The following is a 19,938-nucleotide window of genomic DNA, read 5'->3' on the forward strand; positions in this document are numbered from 1 at the left end:
ATGGTCTGGAATGATATGATGCTGAAGCATGAGAATGGAGCCTTACGTACTGTCCAAGGTGAAGGGGAAGATCTTTATTTAATCTAATTTTCACTAAAGTCAATCTAACTAAACCTAACTTCACCTAGCCTAACTTACTGTAGCCTATCCTACTTAACCTAATCATACCTTATCTACTCTAAGTTTAATCTAACTTATCCAAACCCACCTTAACCTTAAATAACACAATAAAACATAAAGTGACATATCTTAAACTAGCCTAAGGTAACTACTTAAGCTTTCAAAACACTTATTGGTTTTGATTCACTCATACATTATGACCTACCTGAAGTGCAATGATGAGTCATTATCTCAAAAATATAATAGGAAACGTCTTGGAGAAATAGGCACTACGATCATGTGTTCTGGGTAAAAGAAATATAGAAGAATATAACACAGTCATTTATAAGTCAGCTGGACAAACACAGTACAAATATAAGATTTAACTAGACACAATGTAGGAAAGATTGTAATGAAATTTTTCGAGATACTGGTGCACCAGAGACATCCGGACAAACAGTTATTAGTGAGCCACCCAAATTAATCATTATTGAAGAGGTAGGCGAAGAAGTATCGGTAGTGAATTGTGGAAGTTTAAGCAATGGTGCACATATTAAATTGTCCTCCAATACTAGATACAATGAAGCAGAATATGAGACGAGCTGCCTTGTAAGTATATTTTAAATAGCAACAAACACTTCTTCGACACATGAAGGTTCAATCACTCGCTAATACGGTTTGAAAGTATGCAACTAATCTGTTCAGAACATCCAGAACCCTGTAAAGCCTGGTTGAAACTAATCCACTGAATGTGTATAATATCCTTTAATGGACTCTGCAGATGCTTTCTTCTTGAGCAGGAAATTGAAAATAATATTAGAAAAAAAAATGGCAAATAAGAGTTCCATTTCTAATTTTGCGTTTGTCTTGTCAAAGGTCTAAGACATTCACTGCTGCTAAGGAATACATAATAAGTAAATGTTATGGTAATGTTATGAATGGAAAAAATCGACAAAACCGCATTTTATGACAGGCTCCAGAGAACTCATTACCTCTTCCAAAGAATCGTCAGAAAGTGACAGAATGTCTCTTAATTATAAATGATTACACAATTAAGCTAAGACCTCTTCACACAACAACATTTATATTAAGTTTCATACTACGCAATCTGATTAAAATGCTTCTGTAGCTGACACGCACCTACGTACAAGCATATTTTTGCTAGTATGATGAAGGTAAAGTATATCTGTATAATGGCATCTGAAAACTGAATCATTGTGTTCAGTAACTTGGTAACAATATTAAAACACAATTAATAATAACTTGGTATATACTAACAAGAAATATTACACTTCATCAGTATAACTTTTTATAAGATTCAGTAAATGCATTTTTTTTTCAGAAATGCGTTTTGTCTATCATATTCCAAATGTTTTATGTAAACAATACCATTAGAAAGATTAATAGACAAACAGATATTAAAATTACTGCCGAAGTAAACAAAGAATATTTTCAAAGTAAATTAATTATAGTAGTTATTTAGATAATAAATCAGATATTTTTTCACGCGTTCAAAAAAAAAAAATTAGATTATTGTAGAAAACATTCTCAAGAAACACAATTTTGACAGTTGTATTTAATTATTCACATATAATTATTTAATTTGCATATTAAGAATTCTATTAGACTTCTCTGTCTAATAAACACTGAACTCTCTTTACGATCCTGCTTTAATAAAATGCTATTAAAAGAGATGCCAAATTAGGTTATGTGTTCCGCAAATTAGCCATGAGAATATACTTTTGTATTCAACCTTATATAGCAGGAGGATACAATGAATTTATTCCAAATATTCTGCTTTCTTCATAAAATGGATGACGTGGGCAAAATTTGGAACATACTCCCTGAACTACAGTGTATATGCTGTTATTAGTCATCAGTGTATATGCTGTTATTAGTCATCAGTGTATATGCTGTTATTAGTCATCAGTGTATATGCTGTTATTAGTCATCAGTGTATATGCTGTTATTAGTTATCAGTGTATATGCTGTTATTAGTCATCAGTGTATATGCTGTTATTAGCCATCAGTGTATATGCTGTTATTAGTCATCACTGTATATGCTGTTATTAGTCATCAGTGTATATGCTGTTATTAGTTATCAGTGTATATGCTGTTATTAGTCATCAGTGTATATGCTGTTATTAGTTATCAGTGTATATGCTGTTATTAGTCATCACTGTATATGCTGTTATTAGTCATCAGTGTATATGCTGTTATTAGTTATCAGTGTATATGCTGTTATTAGTCATCAGTGTATATGCTGTTATTAGTCATCAGTGTATATGCTGTTATTAGTCATCAATGTATATGCTGTTATTAGTCATCAGTGTATATGCTGTTATTAGTTATCAGTGTATATGCTGTTATTAGTCATCACTGTATATGCTGTTATTAGTCATCAGTGTATATGCTGTTATTAGTTATCAGTGTATATGCTGTTATTAGTCATCAGTGTATATGCTGTTATTAGTCATCAGTGTATATGCTGTTATTAGTCATCAATGTATATGCTGTTATTAGTCATCAGTGTATATGCTGTTATTAGTCATCAATGTATATGCTGTTATTAGTTATCAGTGTATATGCTGCTATTAGTCATCAGCGTATATGCTGTTATTAGTCTTCAGAGTATATGCTGTTATTAGTCATCAATGTATATGCTGTTATTAGTCATCAGCGTATATGCTGTTATTAGTCATCAGTGTATATGCTGATATTAGTCATCAGTGTATATGCTGTTATTAGTCATCAGTGTATATGCTGTTATTAGTTATCAGTGTATATGCTGTTATTAGCCATCAGTGTATATGTTTTTATTAGTCATCAGTGTATATGCTGTTATTAGTCATCAGTGTATACGCTGTTATTAGTTATCAGTGTATATGCTGTTATTAGTCATCAGTGTATATGTTTTTATTAGTCATCAGTGTATATGCTGTTATTAGTCATCAGTGTATATGCTGTTATTAGTCATCAATGTATATGCTGTTATTAGTTATCAGTGTATATGCTGTTATTAGTCATCAGTGTATATGCTGTTATTAGTCATCAGTGTATATGTTTTTGTTAGTCATCAGTGTATATGCTGTTATTAGTCATCAATGTATATGCTGTTATTAGTTATCAGTGTATATGCTGTTATTAGTTATCAGTGTATATGCTGTTATTAGTCATCAGTGTATATGCTGTTATTAGTCATCAGTGTATATGTTTTTATTAGTCATAAGTGTATATGCTGTTATTAGTCATCAATGTATATGCTGTTATTAGTTATCAGTGTATATGCTGTTATTAGTCATCAGTGTATATGCTGTTATTAGTCATCAATGTATACGCTGTTATTAGTCATCAGTGTATATGCTGTTATTAGTCATCAGTGTATATGCTGTTATTAGTTATCAGTGTATATGCTGTTATTAGTCATCAGTGTATATGCTGTTTTTAGTCATCAGTGTATATGCTGTTATTAGTCATCAGTGTATATGCTGTTATTAGTCATCAGTGTATATGCTGTTATTAGTCATCAGTGTATATGTTGTTATTAGTTATCAGTGTATATGCTGTTATTAGTCATCAGTGTATATGCTGTTATTAGCCATCAGTGTATATGCTGTTATTAGTCATCACTGTATATGCTGTTATTAGTCATCAGTGTATATGCTGTTATTAGTCATCAGTGTATATGCTGTTATTAGTTATCAGTGTATATGCTGTTATTAGTCATCAGTGTATATGTTGTTATTAGTCATCAGTGTATATGCTGTTATTAGTTATCAGTGTATATGCTGTTATTAGTCATCAGTGTATATGCTGTTATTAGTCATCAGTGTATATGCTGTTATTAGTTATCAGTGTATATGCTGTTATTAGTCATCAGTGTATATGCTGTTATTAGTCATCAGTGTATATGCTGTTATTAGTCATCAGTGTATATGTTGTTATAAGTTATCAGTGTATATGCTGTTATTAGTCATCAGTGTATATGCTGTTATTAGTTATCAGTGTATATGCTGTTATTAGTCATCAATGTATATGCTGTTATTAGTCATCAGTGTATATGCTGTTATTAGTCATCAATGTATATGCTGTTATTAGTTATCAGTGTATATGCTGTTATTAGTCATCAGCGTATATGCTGTTATTAGTCTTCAGAGTATATGCTGTTATTAGTCATCAATGTATATGCTGTTATTAGTCATCAGCGTATATGCTGTTATTAGTCATCAGTGTATATGCTGATATTAGTCATCAGTGTATATGCTGTTATTAGTCATCAGTGTATATGCTGTTATTAGTTATCAGTGTATATGCTGTTATTAGCCATCAGTGTATACGCTGTTATTAGTTATCAGTGTATATGCTGTTATTAGTCATCAGTGTATACGCTGTTATTAGTTATCAGTGTATATGCTGTTATTAGTCATCAGTGTATATGTTTTTATTAGTCATCAGTGTATATGCTGTTATTAGTCATCAGTGTATATGCTGTTATTAGTCATCAATGTATATGCTGTTATTAGTTATCAGTGTATATGCTGTTATTAGTCATCAGTGTATATGCTGTTATTAGTCATCAGTGTATATGTTTTTGTTAGTCATCAGTGTATATGCTGTTATTAGTCATCAATGTATATGCTGTTATTAGTTATCAGTGTATATGCTGTTATTAGTTATCAGTGTATATGCTGTTATTAGTCATCAGTGTATATGCTGTTATTAGTCATCAGTGTATATGTTTTTATTAGTCATAAGTGTATATGCTGTTATTAGTCATCAATGTATATGCTGTTATTAGTTATCAGTGTATATGCTGTTATTAGTCATCAGTGTATATGCTGTTATTAGTCATCAATGTATACGCTGTTATTAGTCATCAGTGTATATGCTGTTATTAGTCATCAGTGTATATGCTGTTATTAGTTATCAGTGTATATGCTGTTATTAGTCATCAGTGTATATGCTGTTTTTAGTCATCAGTGTATATGCTGTTATTAGTCATCAGTGTATATGCTGTTATTAGTTATCAGTGTATATGCTGTTATTAGTTATCAGTGTATATGCTGTTATTAGTCATCAGTGTATATGCTGTTATTAGTCATCAGTGTATATGCTGTTATTAGTTATCAGTGTATATGCTGTTATTAGTCATCAGTGTATATGCTGTTATTAGTCATCAGTGTATATGCTGTTATTAGTTGTCAGTGTATATGCTGTTATTAGTCATCAGTGTATATGCTGTTATTAGTCATCAATGTATATGCTGTTATTAGTCATCAGTGTATATGCTGTTATTAGTCATCAGTGTATATGCTGTTATTAGTTATCAGTGTATATGCTGTTATTAGTCATCAATATATATATGCTGTTATTAGTCATCAGTGTATATGCTGTTATTAGTCATCAATGTATATGCTGTTATTAGTTTTCAGTGTATATGCTGTTATTAGTCATCAGCGTATATGCTATTATTAGTCTTCAGTGTATATGCTGTTATTAGTCATCAATGTATATGCTGTTATTAGTCATCAGCGTATATGCTGTTATTAGTCATCAGTGTATATGCTGTTATTAGTTATCAGTGTATATGCTGTTATTAGTCATCAGCGTATATGCTGTTATTAGTCATCAGTGTATATGCTGTTATTAGTTATCAGTGTATATGCTGTTATTAGTCATCAATGTATATGCTGTTATTAGTCATCAGTGTATGTGCTGTTATTAGTCATCAATGTATATGCTGTTAATAGTTTTCAGTGTATATGCTGTTATTAGTCATCAGCGTATATGCTATTATTAGTCTTCAGTGTATATGCTGTTATTAGTCATCAATGTATATGCTGTTATTAGTCATCAGCGTATATGCTGTTATTAGTCATCAGTATATATGCTGATATTAGTCATCAGTGTATATGCTGTTATTAGTCATCAGTGTATATGCTGTTATTAGTTATCAGTGTATATGCTGTTATTAGTCATCAATGTATATGCTGTTATTAGTCATCAATGTATATGCTGTTATTAGTCTTCAGTGTATATGCTGTTATTAGTCATCAGTATATATGCTGATATTAGTCATCAGTGTATATGCTGTTATTAGTCATCAGTGTATATGCTGTTATTAGTTATCAGTGTATATGCTGATATTAGTCATCAGTGTATATGCTGTTATTAGTCATCAATGTATATGGTGTTATTAGTTATCAGTGTATATGCTGTTATTAGTCATCAGTGTATATGCTGTTATTAGTCATCAATGTATATGCTGTTATTAGTCATCAGTGTATATGCTGTTATTAGTCATCAGTGTATATGCTGTTATTAGTTATCAGTGTATATGCTGTTATTAGTCATCAGTGTATATGCTGTTATTAGTCATCAGTGTATATGCTGTTATTAGTCATCAGTGTATATGCTGTTATTAGTTATCAGTGTATATGCTGTTATTAGTCATCAGTGTATATTCTGTTATTAGTCATCAGTGTATATGCTGTTATTAGTTATCAGTGTATATGCTGTTATTAGTCATCAGTGTATATGTTTTTATTAGTCATCAGTGTATATGCTGTTATTAGTCATCAATGTATATGCTGTTATTAGTTATCAGTGTATATGCTGTTATTAGTCGTCAGTGTATATGCTGTTATTAGTCATCAATGTATATGCTGTTCTTAGTCATCAGTGTATATGCTGTTATTAGTCATAAGTGTATATGCTGTTATTAGTTATCAGTGTATATGCTGTTATTAGTCATCAGTGTATATGCTGTTATTAGTCATCAGTGTATATGCTGTTATTAGTCATCAGTGTATATGCTGTTATTAGTCATCAGTGTATATGCTGTTATTAGTTATCAGTGTATATGCTGTTATTAGTCATCAATGTATATGCTGTTATTAGTCATCAGTGTATATGCTGTTATTAGTCATCAATGTATATGCTGTTATTAGTTATCAGTGTATATGCTGTTATTAGTCATCAGTGTATATGCTGTTATTAGTCATCAGTGTATATGCTGTTATTAGTCATCAGTGTATATGTTTTTATTAGTCTTCAGTGTATATGCTGTTATTAGTCATCAATGTATATGCTGTTATTAGTCATCAGTGTATATGCTGTTATTAGTCATCAGTGTATATGCTGTTATTAGTCATCAGTGTATATGCTGTTATTAGTCATTACCTAATATTTTATCTTTGAAATCTTTCCAGGGAAACAACAATGATAATGTTCTATATACAAACTCTGGTGTTTACTACTAACATTGTCTGTATATCTCTCGGACTCCTGCATCTTCAACCAAGTATTGGTAAGAACCTTTAGGAGTATTGCATTTCTTTACGGTATCTCGAATTCTTTTTTCTTAACAAAACAGTATAAACTGATATCTACTAAGTTTTGTCAATTTTTAATTAATATAAGTTCCGGATTTGGAAAGAATATATTGATGTTGTGCTTTAATTATCGGTTAAACAATCAACTGGGAAATGTGTCAGTTTTATAGTTATCATTTGTAACTGTTTAAGAACCTAACCAAAAGAATAAATCAGTTATAATCATGGGGGTCAGTTTATTAGAGAGTGAGACGTATATTCACTTAGTGGTCTCAAATCAATGGAGATGCAGTTCACTATCATTTACAGTAAATTAGTATAGAAAGACAGGTATCCTTCTTTCTCTCTAAATACACTGATCGTTCGCTTTGATTAGCGAATAAATTATTCCTGAATTTCATAATCTGTCTCATGAACCTCATTACACGCGACGAGGGTAGTGGAGAGTGCGGCTTAATAATGCAGTTTAATATTAGTGTTGGAAATTTGAAGGGAATCAGAAGAGGTATTCATACTCATAACATGGAAACTAATGTAAATATTTATGTAGTAAAAATAGTAAACTAGGATATATTTGGTTCAAATCTAATAAAAAAATTTCCAAAAAGTCGAACTGGGAGCTACTCAGCTAAAATCAGTCACACATATATATAGTGAGGCTCAGTGGAGGGCTTGTAGGAAAGAGGAAAACTATTTCCCAGTAAAAGTAGGCCATAGATAAGGATGATGTCACCATGGTTGTGAAATATATTTACAGGCGGTGTTGTAAGAGAAGTGAATATTGGGGTGTGTGGGAGAAGTGTGGGATTGGAAAAGAAATTGCTAAGGATGGTGAACAAATTTGGGAGGGTATGTAAAAGAAGAAAATTAACTGTGGACATGGGAAACATTAATGAGATGAGGGTAACAAAATTTAGGTAATGTAAGACTGGATGTCAGATTAATGGAAGGGAGTATGGAGGAAGTGAATGCGTTAGAATATTTTTGAGTGGACTGTTAGGCAGATGGGTCTATGACAGACGAGGGGAATCATGAAAGTGACGAGGGAAGAAAAGGTGAATGGTACATTGAGGCATCTATGGAGATAAATCACTTTATCCATAGAGGCAAAGAGGGAAATGTATTAAAGTATAGTGATACTAACGCTCTGATATGGGTGTGAATACGCAAAACGTGCCGAATAGGTAAAATTGGTCAATCAGCAAGAACTCATTTAAAATTTATTCCTTCTCTTATATATTTAAAGATTTTTTTCATTTATGTTAATGTAAAAACTAATAATTTTGTACCTAAAGAACCTTAGATAACTTACCTTTCCTTACTACAACAAGCGCCATTAATTCAGCCTAATGCAACTAAATATATTTTAGATAAGTTTACAATACATTTATAATAAACATACACATTGAAATATTTTTTTCGTTAGGTTCAGAATGATTTTTGAAAAAGTAATGCATATCCGGTAAGAAGAGCGTTTCTATTTTAGCCAAAATCGCAAGTTTTACCTATTCGACACGACATATATAAGATCACAGTAAACACGTGATATCACAATATGCACAACCATTTTGAAAAAATTGTGAACTCAAAGACCATTCATTATTTTTCACATTATCAAGGAACTTTGAAAATAAAAGGTCAGCGGAAGGCATATATGGGCGAGATTACACCTCATGGTCGACTTACAACACCTCACCTGTCCCTTTATGATGATGCGTGTGACACAGTCAATGACCTATTAAGATATGTTAAGAAGGAATTGTCGCAAGTTAGGAACACTTAAAATTTTGTGTCGCGCTATTTCCATGGTGGCTGTTACAGCAATGACCATTCCTTCATACACCTTTCTCTGCACCAAGCAGAACTTTCCGTAGGCCAGAATCGCAGCAGCATTTGAGGCTAAAACGTGGGGTCAGTAATGACACCACGTCCTCTGGTAGAATATGCATTCCTCGCTCGATTGATGCATTGGCGAAGATAAGACAATCGAAAGGGAAACTTGGGAGACTGTTCCTATCTCCAATTCGCCAAGTATAACTAAAAATGAGGCTTCCATCAGCTGTTTGTCAGGGGGTTATAGGAAACTTGTAGCATGGACCTTATACGACTGTTGTGTTCATAGTATTTGAGATTGTTTACGAATACAAAGCATTACAGGAAGGAGGAGTTATGGAGGGACAGGTATCTGGTTTGTAGATAGAAGGTATCAGTGTTTCCAGTCCGGACTTCTGAAGGAAGATAATATACTCTAAAATCAGATCGACGGCGTTCGAACCTAGAAGGTCGCCAAGGAGGGTACTGAAGGCTGGGAATACGACATCGATTTGGTCAATGATCTTTTAGTTAGGGAAAACTAGTTCACATTTAAAGAGGATTTGAAATAATCCTAGACTCACATTTAAAGAGGATTTGAAATAATCCTAGACTGACTCCTAGTGCAATCATTCAAGGTCCAGAAGTTGAACTGACTACACAGCTTGCTAGTGACTACCTTAAACTCCACCCACAAGAACAGAGGAGAGAAGAACCGCTCCCAGCGATTATTAGATGTTTACTTAATAAAAGTTTTGAAGAGTTCTGTAGTACAGTTAAATGGAACGGAATAAGAAGAGAAGTTTTGATGTACAATACGGGTTACAGAATCCATTTAGCTAAGATAAAGGGTATAGTCAAATCCAGTTGAATCAGGACTTTTCATCCCGTCAAGTTAACAGTGAACGCCCGTGCTGCATGGGCAGCAGGATCACTGATGCTGCTGCGACGTGAGTAAAAATCGTCACCGCAGCTCTGGCAACAAGACGTCGGCTGGAGTTTCCAGTAGCAATGTGTTTGATTCCCTGAAGTATATTATTTTATTTTAGGGTACATAATCAGTCACCAAAAAATTGGAACCTAAGGATCTCAGGCACACCGGCTGCTAGGCATATATATGGAGAGAGAGAGAGAGAGAGAGACAGACAGACAGAGAGACAGACATAGATATAGGACAAAGAATGAGCGATGTGTAACACATTTTATGCTGTAAGTATGTTAACACGATCAAGCATTAATAAAGTATAAATAAAAATCTTACGGAAATAATACTTTTTCACAAATTCTAAAGCCTAAATTCGAGAATTACCTTATCTTTGTTAACGTATATGTATTATAACACTGCTTTATTATTCCAAACTTATCAAAGGTCAGTTAAAATTTATTAAATTATTACATCAAATTCTGACGGAAGTTTAATTGTTGTGGTGCTATAGTAAATATATATTACGGTTATTCTTTAAGAGACTTCAGGAAGATCTAAGAAGTGGCTTATCTTTCAGGTGAACACAGGTGGACATCACCAGTGGCTGGGCTGGTGAAGGACGTCTTGTCACTGACTTCACAACCCATCTACTCAGTCTTTCTCATAATGGATGGAACAACAACATCCTCCACGGTTTTCACAGTAAGGCCATCATTTTTTTTTAAACAAAGAATAACACTTCTTTTTTTACGATTAGCAATAGTGTTTCATTACGCTTCACTAAGATTACACAACTTTCTTCCTTCCAGATAGCAAATTATCTACAGATCCCAGGAGGTGTAGGCATATTTGAGGCAGCAATAACAGGTCGGCTAAATGTCACCGACCAGGAGACTCTTGTATCTCAGTTGGTTCCTGATGTTAAACGGGTAAAACTAATTTGTCTTTTATATTTACATATTCAAGGAGTTTAGCTCACATTACTTTTTATTTATAAATCTCATTATGTCTCATTCGACCGGCTTCAAATGTTCAGTGCTAGTTTACTATACCTGACGAATCGATTATGTGACTATTAGCAAAAGCAGATGCGCAATGATCAACGTTATACACAGCTCTTTTTAAATTTTGTTCTTTGCAATAACTTAAAAAAGCGTTTTCTGATCGGTTTCAGGTAATATGTTGCTTTCAATTATTATTAATTAATTGTGCTACTAGGAATGGACATAGCTATCTCGGGTCACGCAGTAACCAAAATACATCTAGTTTAATCAGGGTTTGACGATCTGTAGGGTACCATGGTTCATTGACCAATCACAGGTAAGTCCGCCAAAGCTGAAACAAAGTGGTTCACTTGCGGTAAACATTGGCAGACTTGCAGAATTTCTCAGCTGAGAAAAATTTAGAATGCGTCTTCTTATCTTGGAAAATTTCAACACTGCTGTGTCTTCCTTTAATTTTGATTCGGTTTGTTTTCCTACTACTGTGTTGCAACTAATTTCCCAGATTTATTTTGTACTTTAATCTGTGCAAACCTGATAACCGTGGCTACCGTGATATTAAAAATCAAATGTAAATGTCAAAACTCAGAGCTTTCCATTTTCATGACTCAGACAAACGAAATATACATCGAACATTAAAATGGTATAAAATACCGACAGGTTGTTAGGTAAGACACATATGCAACAGTTAGGTATCTTTATTATGAAACGTTTCGCCTACACAGTAGGCTTCTTCAGTCAAGTACAGAAAAGTTGATAGAAGCAGAAGATACTGGACTGATTACATCGTCTTCAAGTATCTTCTGCTTCTATCAACTTTTCTGTACTTGACTGAAGAAGCCTACTGTGTAGGCGAAACGTTTCATAATAAAGATACCTAACTGTTGCATAAGTGTCTTACCGAAATATACATCATTTGTACTATTTACAATTCTGAATGTTTACATATGTTTGTTCAATGTACAGATTGCAACCAACAGAATTTTCTTTTTATTTACATTTAATTGCCATATTAACTTTTACAGAAGTACCTTTGCATAAATAATTTTTTGAGAATGTCTTAATTGTGATCAATCTAAAACTATTACAGTTAGGAAATTGAATGCATAGGATGAATGTTTTACTTCATTTCTTTCATTCTGTCATTACCAGTTGAAGAAGGTTTCAACCCACACGACTATTGTTGTAATAAGCGATGATCCAGTGTTCCTCGCCGGAGTTGTCAAGTGGTTTACTAAGGGTCGCCTGCTGGTGTGGTCAACGAGGTTCCTGGTTATCACTCGCCTGTCTCTCTCGCAGCTCCAGCTTCACTACACTGTCTTCTCCAAGATGAATATCATGTTGATCATTATCAACAATAATACAACGACCATCAAGTAAATTGCTGATAGTAATGATTCGTTATTTTGCTAATTAATAAAAATAATGATGTTGGAACATACACACACACACACACACAAGACTAAAATCCAACTCTTCTCAGTCGCAATTAAAAGATACGTGATGAAATGTGGACGAAATCCTTTGTTCCACTATACCGATGTGTTGCAGTGTCTGATAGTTACAATGATAATCACAGGTCAACATTTTTTGACAAGTTGTTTGCCTCTTAAATGAGATTAGTTAATTCTTTTGTATTTTCATGTAATGAAAAATGCTTATTGGCTACAGTTTTAAAGATACGAGACATGTAATATTTGATTATTTTATTATAATACACAATATATGTCAGTATGTTTTAAACTCTAATTAGTACTTATTCTCTGCCTTTTTGCTTCACGTTTACAGTAGATTGAAGAAACATATCTTGCCAGTGTCCAGCAATAGTCTGCAAATATTCTTGTGCCCCATTTGCCCTGGTACCGTTTTTCCATGGTTGTAATATCTTGGTGAACCCTTCACCATGTTCGTCACAACTTGCCCTCCCCCACACACAATATGTATATATATATATATATATATATATATATATATATATATATATATATATATATATATATATATATATATATATATATATATATATATATATATATATATATATATATATATATGACAGGGTGGATAGGGGGCAATGTGGCAGATGTTGCAGGTGTATGGTGTAGGAGGTAGGTTACTGAAAGCAGTGAAGCGTTTTTACGAGGATAGTGAGGCTCAAGTTAGAGTATGTAGGAAAGAGGGAAATTATTTCCCAGTAAAAGTAGGCCTTAGACAAGGATGTGTGATGTCACCGTGGTTGTTTAATATATTTATAGATGGGGTTGTAAGAGAAGTAAATGCGAGGGTCTTGGCAAGAGGTGTGGAGTTAAAAGATAAGGAATCACACATAAAGTGGGAGTTGTCACAGTTGCTCTTTGCTGATGACACTGTGCTCTTGGGAGATTCTGAAGAGAAGTTGCAGAGATTGGTGGATGAATTTGGTAGGGTGTGCAAAAGAAGAAAATTGAAAGTGAATACAGGAAAGAGTAAGGTTATGAGGATAAAAAGATTAGGTGATGAAAGATTGGATATCAGATTGGAGGGAGAGAGTATGGAGGAGGTGAATGTATTCAGATATTTGGGAGTGGACGTGTCAGCGGATGGGTCTATGAAAGATGAGGTGAATCATAGAATTGATGAGGGGAAAAGGGTGAGTGGTGCACTTAGGAGTCTGTGGAGACAAAGAACTTTGTCCTTGGAGGCAAAGAGGGGAATGTATGAGAGTATAGTTTTACCAACGCTCTTATATGGGTGTGAAGCATGGGTGATGAATGTTGCAGCGAGGAGAAGGCTGGAGGCAGTGGAGATGTCATGTCTGAGAGCAATGTGTGGTGTGAATATAATGCAGAGAATTCGTAGTTTGGAAGTTAGGAGGAGGTGCGGGATTACCAAAACTGTTGTCCAGAGGGCTGAGGAAGGGTTGTTGAGGTGGTTCGGACATGTGGAGAGAATGGAGCGAAACAGAATAACTTCAAGAGTGTATCAGTCTGTAGTGGAAGGAAGGCGGAGTAGGGGTCGGCCTAGGAAAGGTTGGAGGGAGGGGGTAAAGGAGGTTTTGTGTGCGAGGGGCTTGGACTTCCAGCAGGCATGCGTGAGCGTGTTTGATAGGAGTGAATGGAGACAAATGGTTTTTAATACTTGACGTGCTGTTGGAGTGTGAGCAAAGTAACATTTATGAAGGGGTTCAGGGAAACCGGCTAGCCGGACTTGAGTCCTGGAGATGGGAAGTACAGTGCCTGCACTCTGAAGGAGGGGTGTCAATGTTGCAGTTTAAAAACTGTAGTTTAAAGCACCCTTCTGGCAAGAGAGTGATAGTGTGAATGATGGTGAAAGTTTTTCTTTTTCGGGCCACCCTGCCTTGGTGGGAATCGGCCAGTGTGATAATAAAAAAAAATAAAATAAAAATATTTATATATATATATATATATATATATATATATATATATATATATATATATATATATATATATATATATGTATATATATATATATATATATATATATATATATATATATATATATATATATATATATATATATATATATATATATATATATATATATATATATATATATATATATATATATATATATATATATATATTCCTTTTTTTATTAACCCATCGGCCGTTTCCCACCAAGGCAGGGTGACCCGAAAAAGAATAACTTTCATTATTAACTCCATCACTGTCTTGCCAGAGGCATGCCTACAATGCAGTTACAAAACTGCGACATTAACATCCCTCCTTCAGAGTGCAGCAGACACTTTACTTCCCTTCTCCAGGACTCAAGTCCGGCCTGCCGGAGTTAGTAGATGGGGAGATGGAGGTATTGGGTAGATGGCGAGAATATTTTAAGAAACTTCTAAATGTCGACGAGGAATGGGAAGCGGCAATTTCATGCACTGGCCAGGGAGGTATACCATCGTTAAGGAGTGACGAAGAACAGGATGTGAGTGTGGGGGAGGTGCGTGAGCCATTACGTAGAATGAAAGGGGGTAAAGTAGCTGGAACTGACGGGATCATGAGAGAAGTGTTAAAAGCAAGGGAGATATAGTGCTGGAGTGGTTGGTATTTTTGTTTAATAAATGTATGAAAGAGGGGAAGGTGTCTAGGGATTGGCGAAGAGCGTGTTTAGTCCCTTTATATAAAGAGAAGGGGGACAAAAGAGATTGTAAAAATTATAGAGGAATAAGTTAGTATACCAGGAAAAGTGTACGGTAGGGCTATAATTGAAAGAATTAGAGGTAACACAGAATGTAGGATTGCGGATGAGCAAGGAGGTTTCAGAGTGGGTAGGGGATGTGTAGATCAAGTGTTTACATTTAAGCATATATGTGAACAGTATTTAGTTAAAGGTAGGGAAATTTTTATTGCATTTATGGATTTAGAAAAAGCATATGATAGAGTGGATAGGAGAGGAATGTGGCAGATGTTGCAAGTATATGGAGTAGGTGGTAAGTTACTAAATGCTGTAAAGAGTTTTTATGAGGATAGTGAGGCTCAGGTTAGGGTGTGTAGAAGAGAGGGAGACTACTTCCCGGTAAAAGTAGGTCTTAGACAGGGATGTGTAATGTCACCATGGTTGTTTAATATATTTATAGATGGAGTTGTAAAAGAAGTAAATGCTAGGGTGTTCGGGAGAGGGGTGGGATTAAATTATGGGGAATTAAATACAAAATGGGAAGTGACACAGTTACTTTTTGCTGATGATACTGTGGTTATGGGAGATTTTAAAGAAAAATTGCAAAGGTTAGTGAACGAAGTTGGGAGTGTGTGTAAAGGTAGAAAGTTGAAAGTGAACAAAGATAAAAGTAAGGTGATGAGGGTATCAAATGATTTAGATAAAGAAAAACTGGATATCAAATTGAGGTGGAGGAGTATGGAAGAAGTGAATGTTTTCAGATATTTGGGAGTTGAGGTGTCAGCGGATGGATTTATGAAGGATGAGGTTAATCATAGAATTGATGAAGGAAAAAAGGTGAGTGGTGCATTGAGGTATATGTGGAGACAAAGAAGGGAATGTATGAAAGTATAGTAGTACCAACACTCTTATATGGGTGTGAAGCTTGGGTTGTAAATGCTGCAGCGAGGAGGCGGTTGGAGGCAGTGGAGATCGACTGTCTAAGGGCAATGTGTGGTGTAAATATTATGCAGAAAATTCGGAGTGTGGAAATTAGGAGAAGGTGTGGAGTTAATAAAGGTATTAGTCAGAGGGCTGAAAAGGGTTTGTTGAGGTGGTTTGATCATTTAGAGAGAATGGATCAAAGTGGAATGACACGAAGTGGCTATAAATCTGTAGGGTAAGGAAGGAGGGGTAGGGGTCGTCCTCGAAAAGGTTGGAGGGAGCGGGTAAAGGAGGTTTTATGGGCGAGGGGCCTGGTCTTCCAGCAAGCGTGCGTGAGCTTGTTAGATAGGAGTGAATGGAGATGAATGGTATTTGGGACCTGACGAGCTGTTGGAGTGTGAGCAGGGTAATATTTAGTGAAGGGATTCAGGGAAACCGGTTATTTTATATAGCCGGACTTGAGACTTGGAAATAGGAAATACAATGCTTGCACTTTAAAGGAGGGGTTCGGGAAATATTGGCAGCTTGGAGGGATATATTGTGTATTTTTATACGTATAAACTTCTAAACTGTTGTATTCTGGGCGCCTCTGCAAAAACAGTGATTATGTGTGAGTGAGGTAAAAGTGTTGAATGATGATGAAAGTATATTCTTTTTGAGAATTTTCTTTCTTTTTGGGTCACCCTGCCTTGGTGGGAGACGGCCGACTTGTTGATACATATATATATATATATATATATATATATATATATATATATATATATATGTATATATATATGTATATTATATATTTATTTATTTTATTATCACACCGGCCGATTCCCACCAAGGCAGGGTGGCCCGAAAAAGAAAAACTTTCACCATCATTCACTCCATCACTGTCTTGCCAGAAGGGTGCTTTACACTACAGTTTTTAAACTGCAACATTAACACCCCTCCTTCAGAGTGCAGGCACTGTACTTCCCATCTCCAGGACTCAAGTCCGGCCTGCCGGTTTCCCTGAATCCCTTCATAAATGTTACTTTGCTCACACTCCAACAGCACGTCAAGTATTAAAAACCATTTGTCTCCATTCACTCCTATCAAACACGCTCACGCATGCCTGCTGGAAGTCCAAGCCCCTCGCACACAAAACCTCCTTTACCCCCTCCCTCCAACCCTTCCTAGGCCGACCCCTACCCCGCCTTCCTTCCACTACAGACTGATACACTCTTGAAGTCATTCTGTTTCGCTCCATTCTCTCTACATGTCCGAACCACCTCAACAACCCTTCCTCAGCCCTCTGGACAACAGTTTTGGTAATCCCGCACCTCCTCCTAACTTCCAAACTACGAATTCTCTGCATTATATTCACACCACACATTGCCCTCAGACATGACATCTCCACTGCCTCCAGCCTTCTCCTCGCTGCAACATTCATCACCCACGCTTCACACCCATATAAGAGCGTTGGTAAAACTATACTCTCATACATTCCCCTCTTTGCCTCCAAGGACAAAGTTCTTTGTCTCCACAGACTCCTAAGTGCACCACTCACTCTTTTTCCCTCATCAATTCTATGATTCACCTCATCTTTCATAGACCCATCCGCTGACACGTCCACTCCCAAATATCTGAATACGTTCACCTCCTCCATACTCTCTCCCTCCAATCTGATATTCAATCTTTCATCACCTAATCTTTTTGTTATCCTCATAACCTTACTCTTTCCTGTATTCACCTTTAATTTTCTTCTTTTGCACACCCTACCAAATTCATCCACCAATCTCTGCAACTTCTCTTCAGAATCTCCCAAGAGCACAGTGTCATCGGCAAAGAGCAGCTGTGACAACTCCCACTTTGTGTGTGATTCTTTATCTTTTAACTCCACGCCTCTTGCCAAGACCCTCGCATTTACTTCTCTTACAACCCCATCTATAAATATATTAAACAACCACGGTGACATCACACATCCTTGTCTAAGGCCTACTTTTACTGGGAAAAAATTTCCCTCTTTCCTACATACTCTAACTTGAGCCTCACTATCCTCGTAAAAACTCTTCACTGCTTTCAGTAACCTACCTCCTACACCATACACTTGCAACATCTGCCACATTGCCCCCCTATCCACCCTGTCATACGCCTTTTCCAAATCCATAAATGCCACAAAGACCTCTTTAGCCTTATCTAAATACTGTTCACTTATATGTTTCACTGTAAACACCTGGTCCACACACCCCCTACCTTTCCTAAAGCCTCCTTGTTCATCTGCTATCCTATTCTCCGTCTTACTCTTAATTCTTTCAATTATAACTCTACCATACACTTTACCAGGTACACTCAACAGACTTATCCCCCTATAATTTTTGCACTCTCTTTTATCCCCTTTGCCTTTATACAAAGGAACTATGCATGCTCTCTGCCAATCCCTAGGTACCTTACCCTCTTCCATACATTTATTAAATAATTGCACCAACCACTCCAAAACTATATCCCCACCTGCTTTTAACATTTCTATCTTTATCCCATCAATCCCGGCTGCCTTACCCCCTTTCATTTTACCTACTGCCTCACGAACTTCCCCCACACTCACAACTGGCTCTTCCTCACTCCTACAAGATGTTATTCCTCCTTGCCCTATACACGAAATCACAGCTTCCCTATCTTCATCAACATTTAACAATTCCTCAAAATATTCCTTCCATCTTCCCAATACCTCTACCTCTCCATTTAATAACTCTCCTCTCCTATTTTTAACTGACAAATCCATTTGTTCTCTAGGCTTTCTTAACTTGTTAATCTCACTCCAAAACTTTTTCTTATTTTCAACAAAATTTGTTGATAACATCTCACCCACTCTCTCATTTGCTCTCTTTTTACATTGCTTCACCACTCTCTTAACTTCTCTCTTTTTCTCCATATACTCTTCCCTCCTTGCATCACTTCTACTTTGTAAAAACTTCTCATATGCTAACTTTTTCTCCCTTACTACTCTCTTTACTTCATCATTCCACCAATCGCTCCTCTTCCCTCCTGCACCCACTTTCCTGTAACCACAAACTTCTGCTGAACACTCTAACACTACATTTTTAAACCTACCCCATACCTCTTCGACCCCATTGCCTATGCTCTCATTAGCCCATCTATCCTCCAATAGCTGTTTATATCTTACCCTAACTGCCTCCTCTTTTAGTTTATAAACCTTCACCTCTCTCTTCCCTGATGCTTCTATTCTCCTTGTATCCCATCTACCTTTTACTCTCAGTGTAGCTACAACTAGAAAGTGATCTGATATATCTGTGGCCCCTCTATAAACATGTACATCCTGAAGTCTACTCAACAGTCTTTTATCTACCAATACATAATCCAACAAACTACTGTCATTTCGCCCTACATCATATCGTGTATACTTATTTATCCTCTTTTTCTTAAAATATGTATTACCTATAACTAAACCCCTTTCTATACAAAGTTCAATCAAAGGGCTCCCATTATCATTTACACCTGGCACCCCAAACTTACCTACCACACCCTCTCTAAAAGTTTCTCCTACTTTAGCATTCAAGTCCCCTACCACAATTACTCTCTCACTTGGTTCAAAGGCTCCTATACATTCACTTAACATCTCCCAAAATCTCTCTCTCTCCTCTGCATTCCTCTCTTCTCCAGGTGCATACACGCTTATTATGACCCACTTCTCGCATCCAACCTTTACTTTAATCCACATAATTCTTGAATTTAC

General features: G+C 35.5%; 1 protein-coding gene across 1 annotated transcript in view; it reads left to right on the forward strand.

Moving 5' to 3' along the window:
- The window catches only part of LOC128688807 (glutamate receptor ionotropic, kainate 2-like), an 83,588-nt gene that overhangs the window by 504 nt on the left and 63,146 nt on the right, over window positions 1–19,938 (forward strand). The window contains exons 2-6 of the mRNA XM_070085666.1: window positions 501–708; window positions 1,442–1,556; window positions 10,748–10,872; window positions 10,980–11,099; window positions 12,324–12,547. Coding sequence (XP_069941767.1) covers window positions 501–708; window positions 1,442–1,556; window positions 10,748–10,872; window positions 10,980–11,099; window positions 12,324–12,547 — 792 coding nt within the window. The remainder of the gene's footprint in view (window positions 1–500; window positions 709–1,441; window positions 1,557–10,747; window positions 10,873–10,979; window positions 11,100–12,323; window positions 12,548–19,938) is intronic.

This window comes from Cherax quadricarinatus, chromosome 16 (assembly GCF_038502225.1).
Source record: "Cherax quadricarinatus isolate ZL_2023a chromosome 16, ASM3850222v1, whole genome shotgun sequence".
Classification (NCBI taxonomy): domain Eukaryota; kingdom Metazoa; phylum Arthropoda; class Malacostraca; order Decapoda; family Parastacidae; genus Cherax; species Cherax quadricarinatus.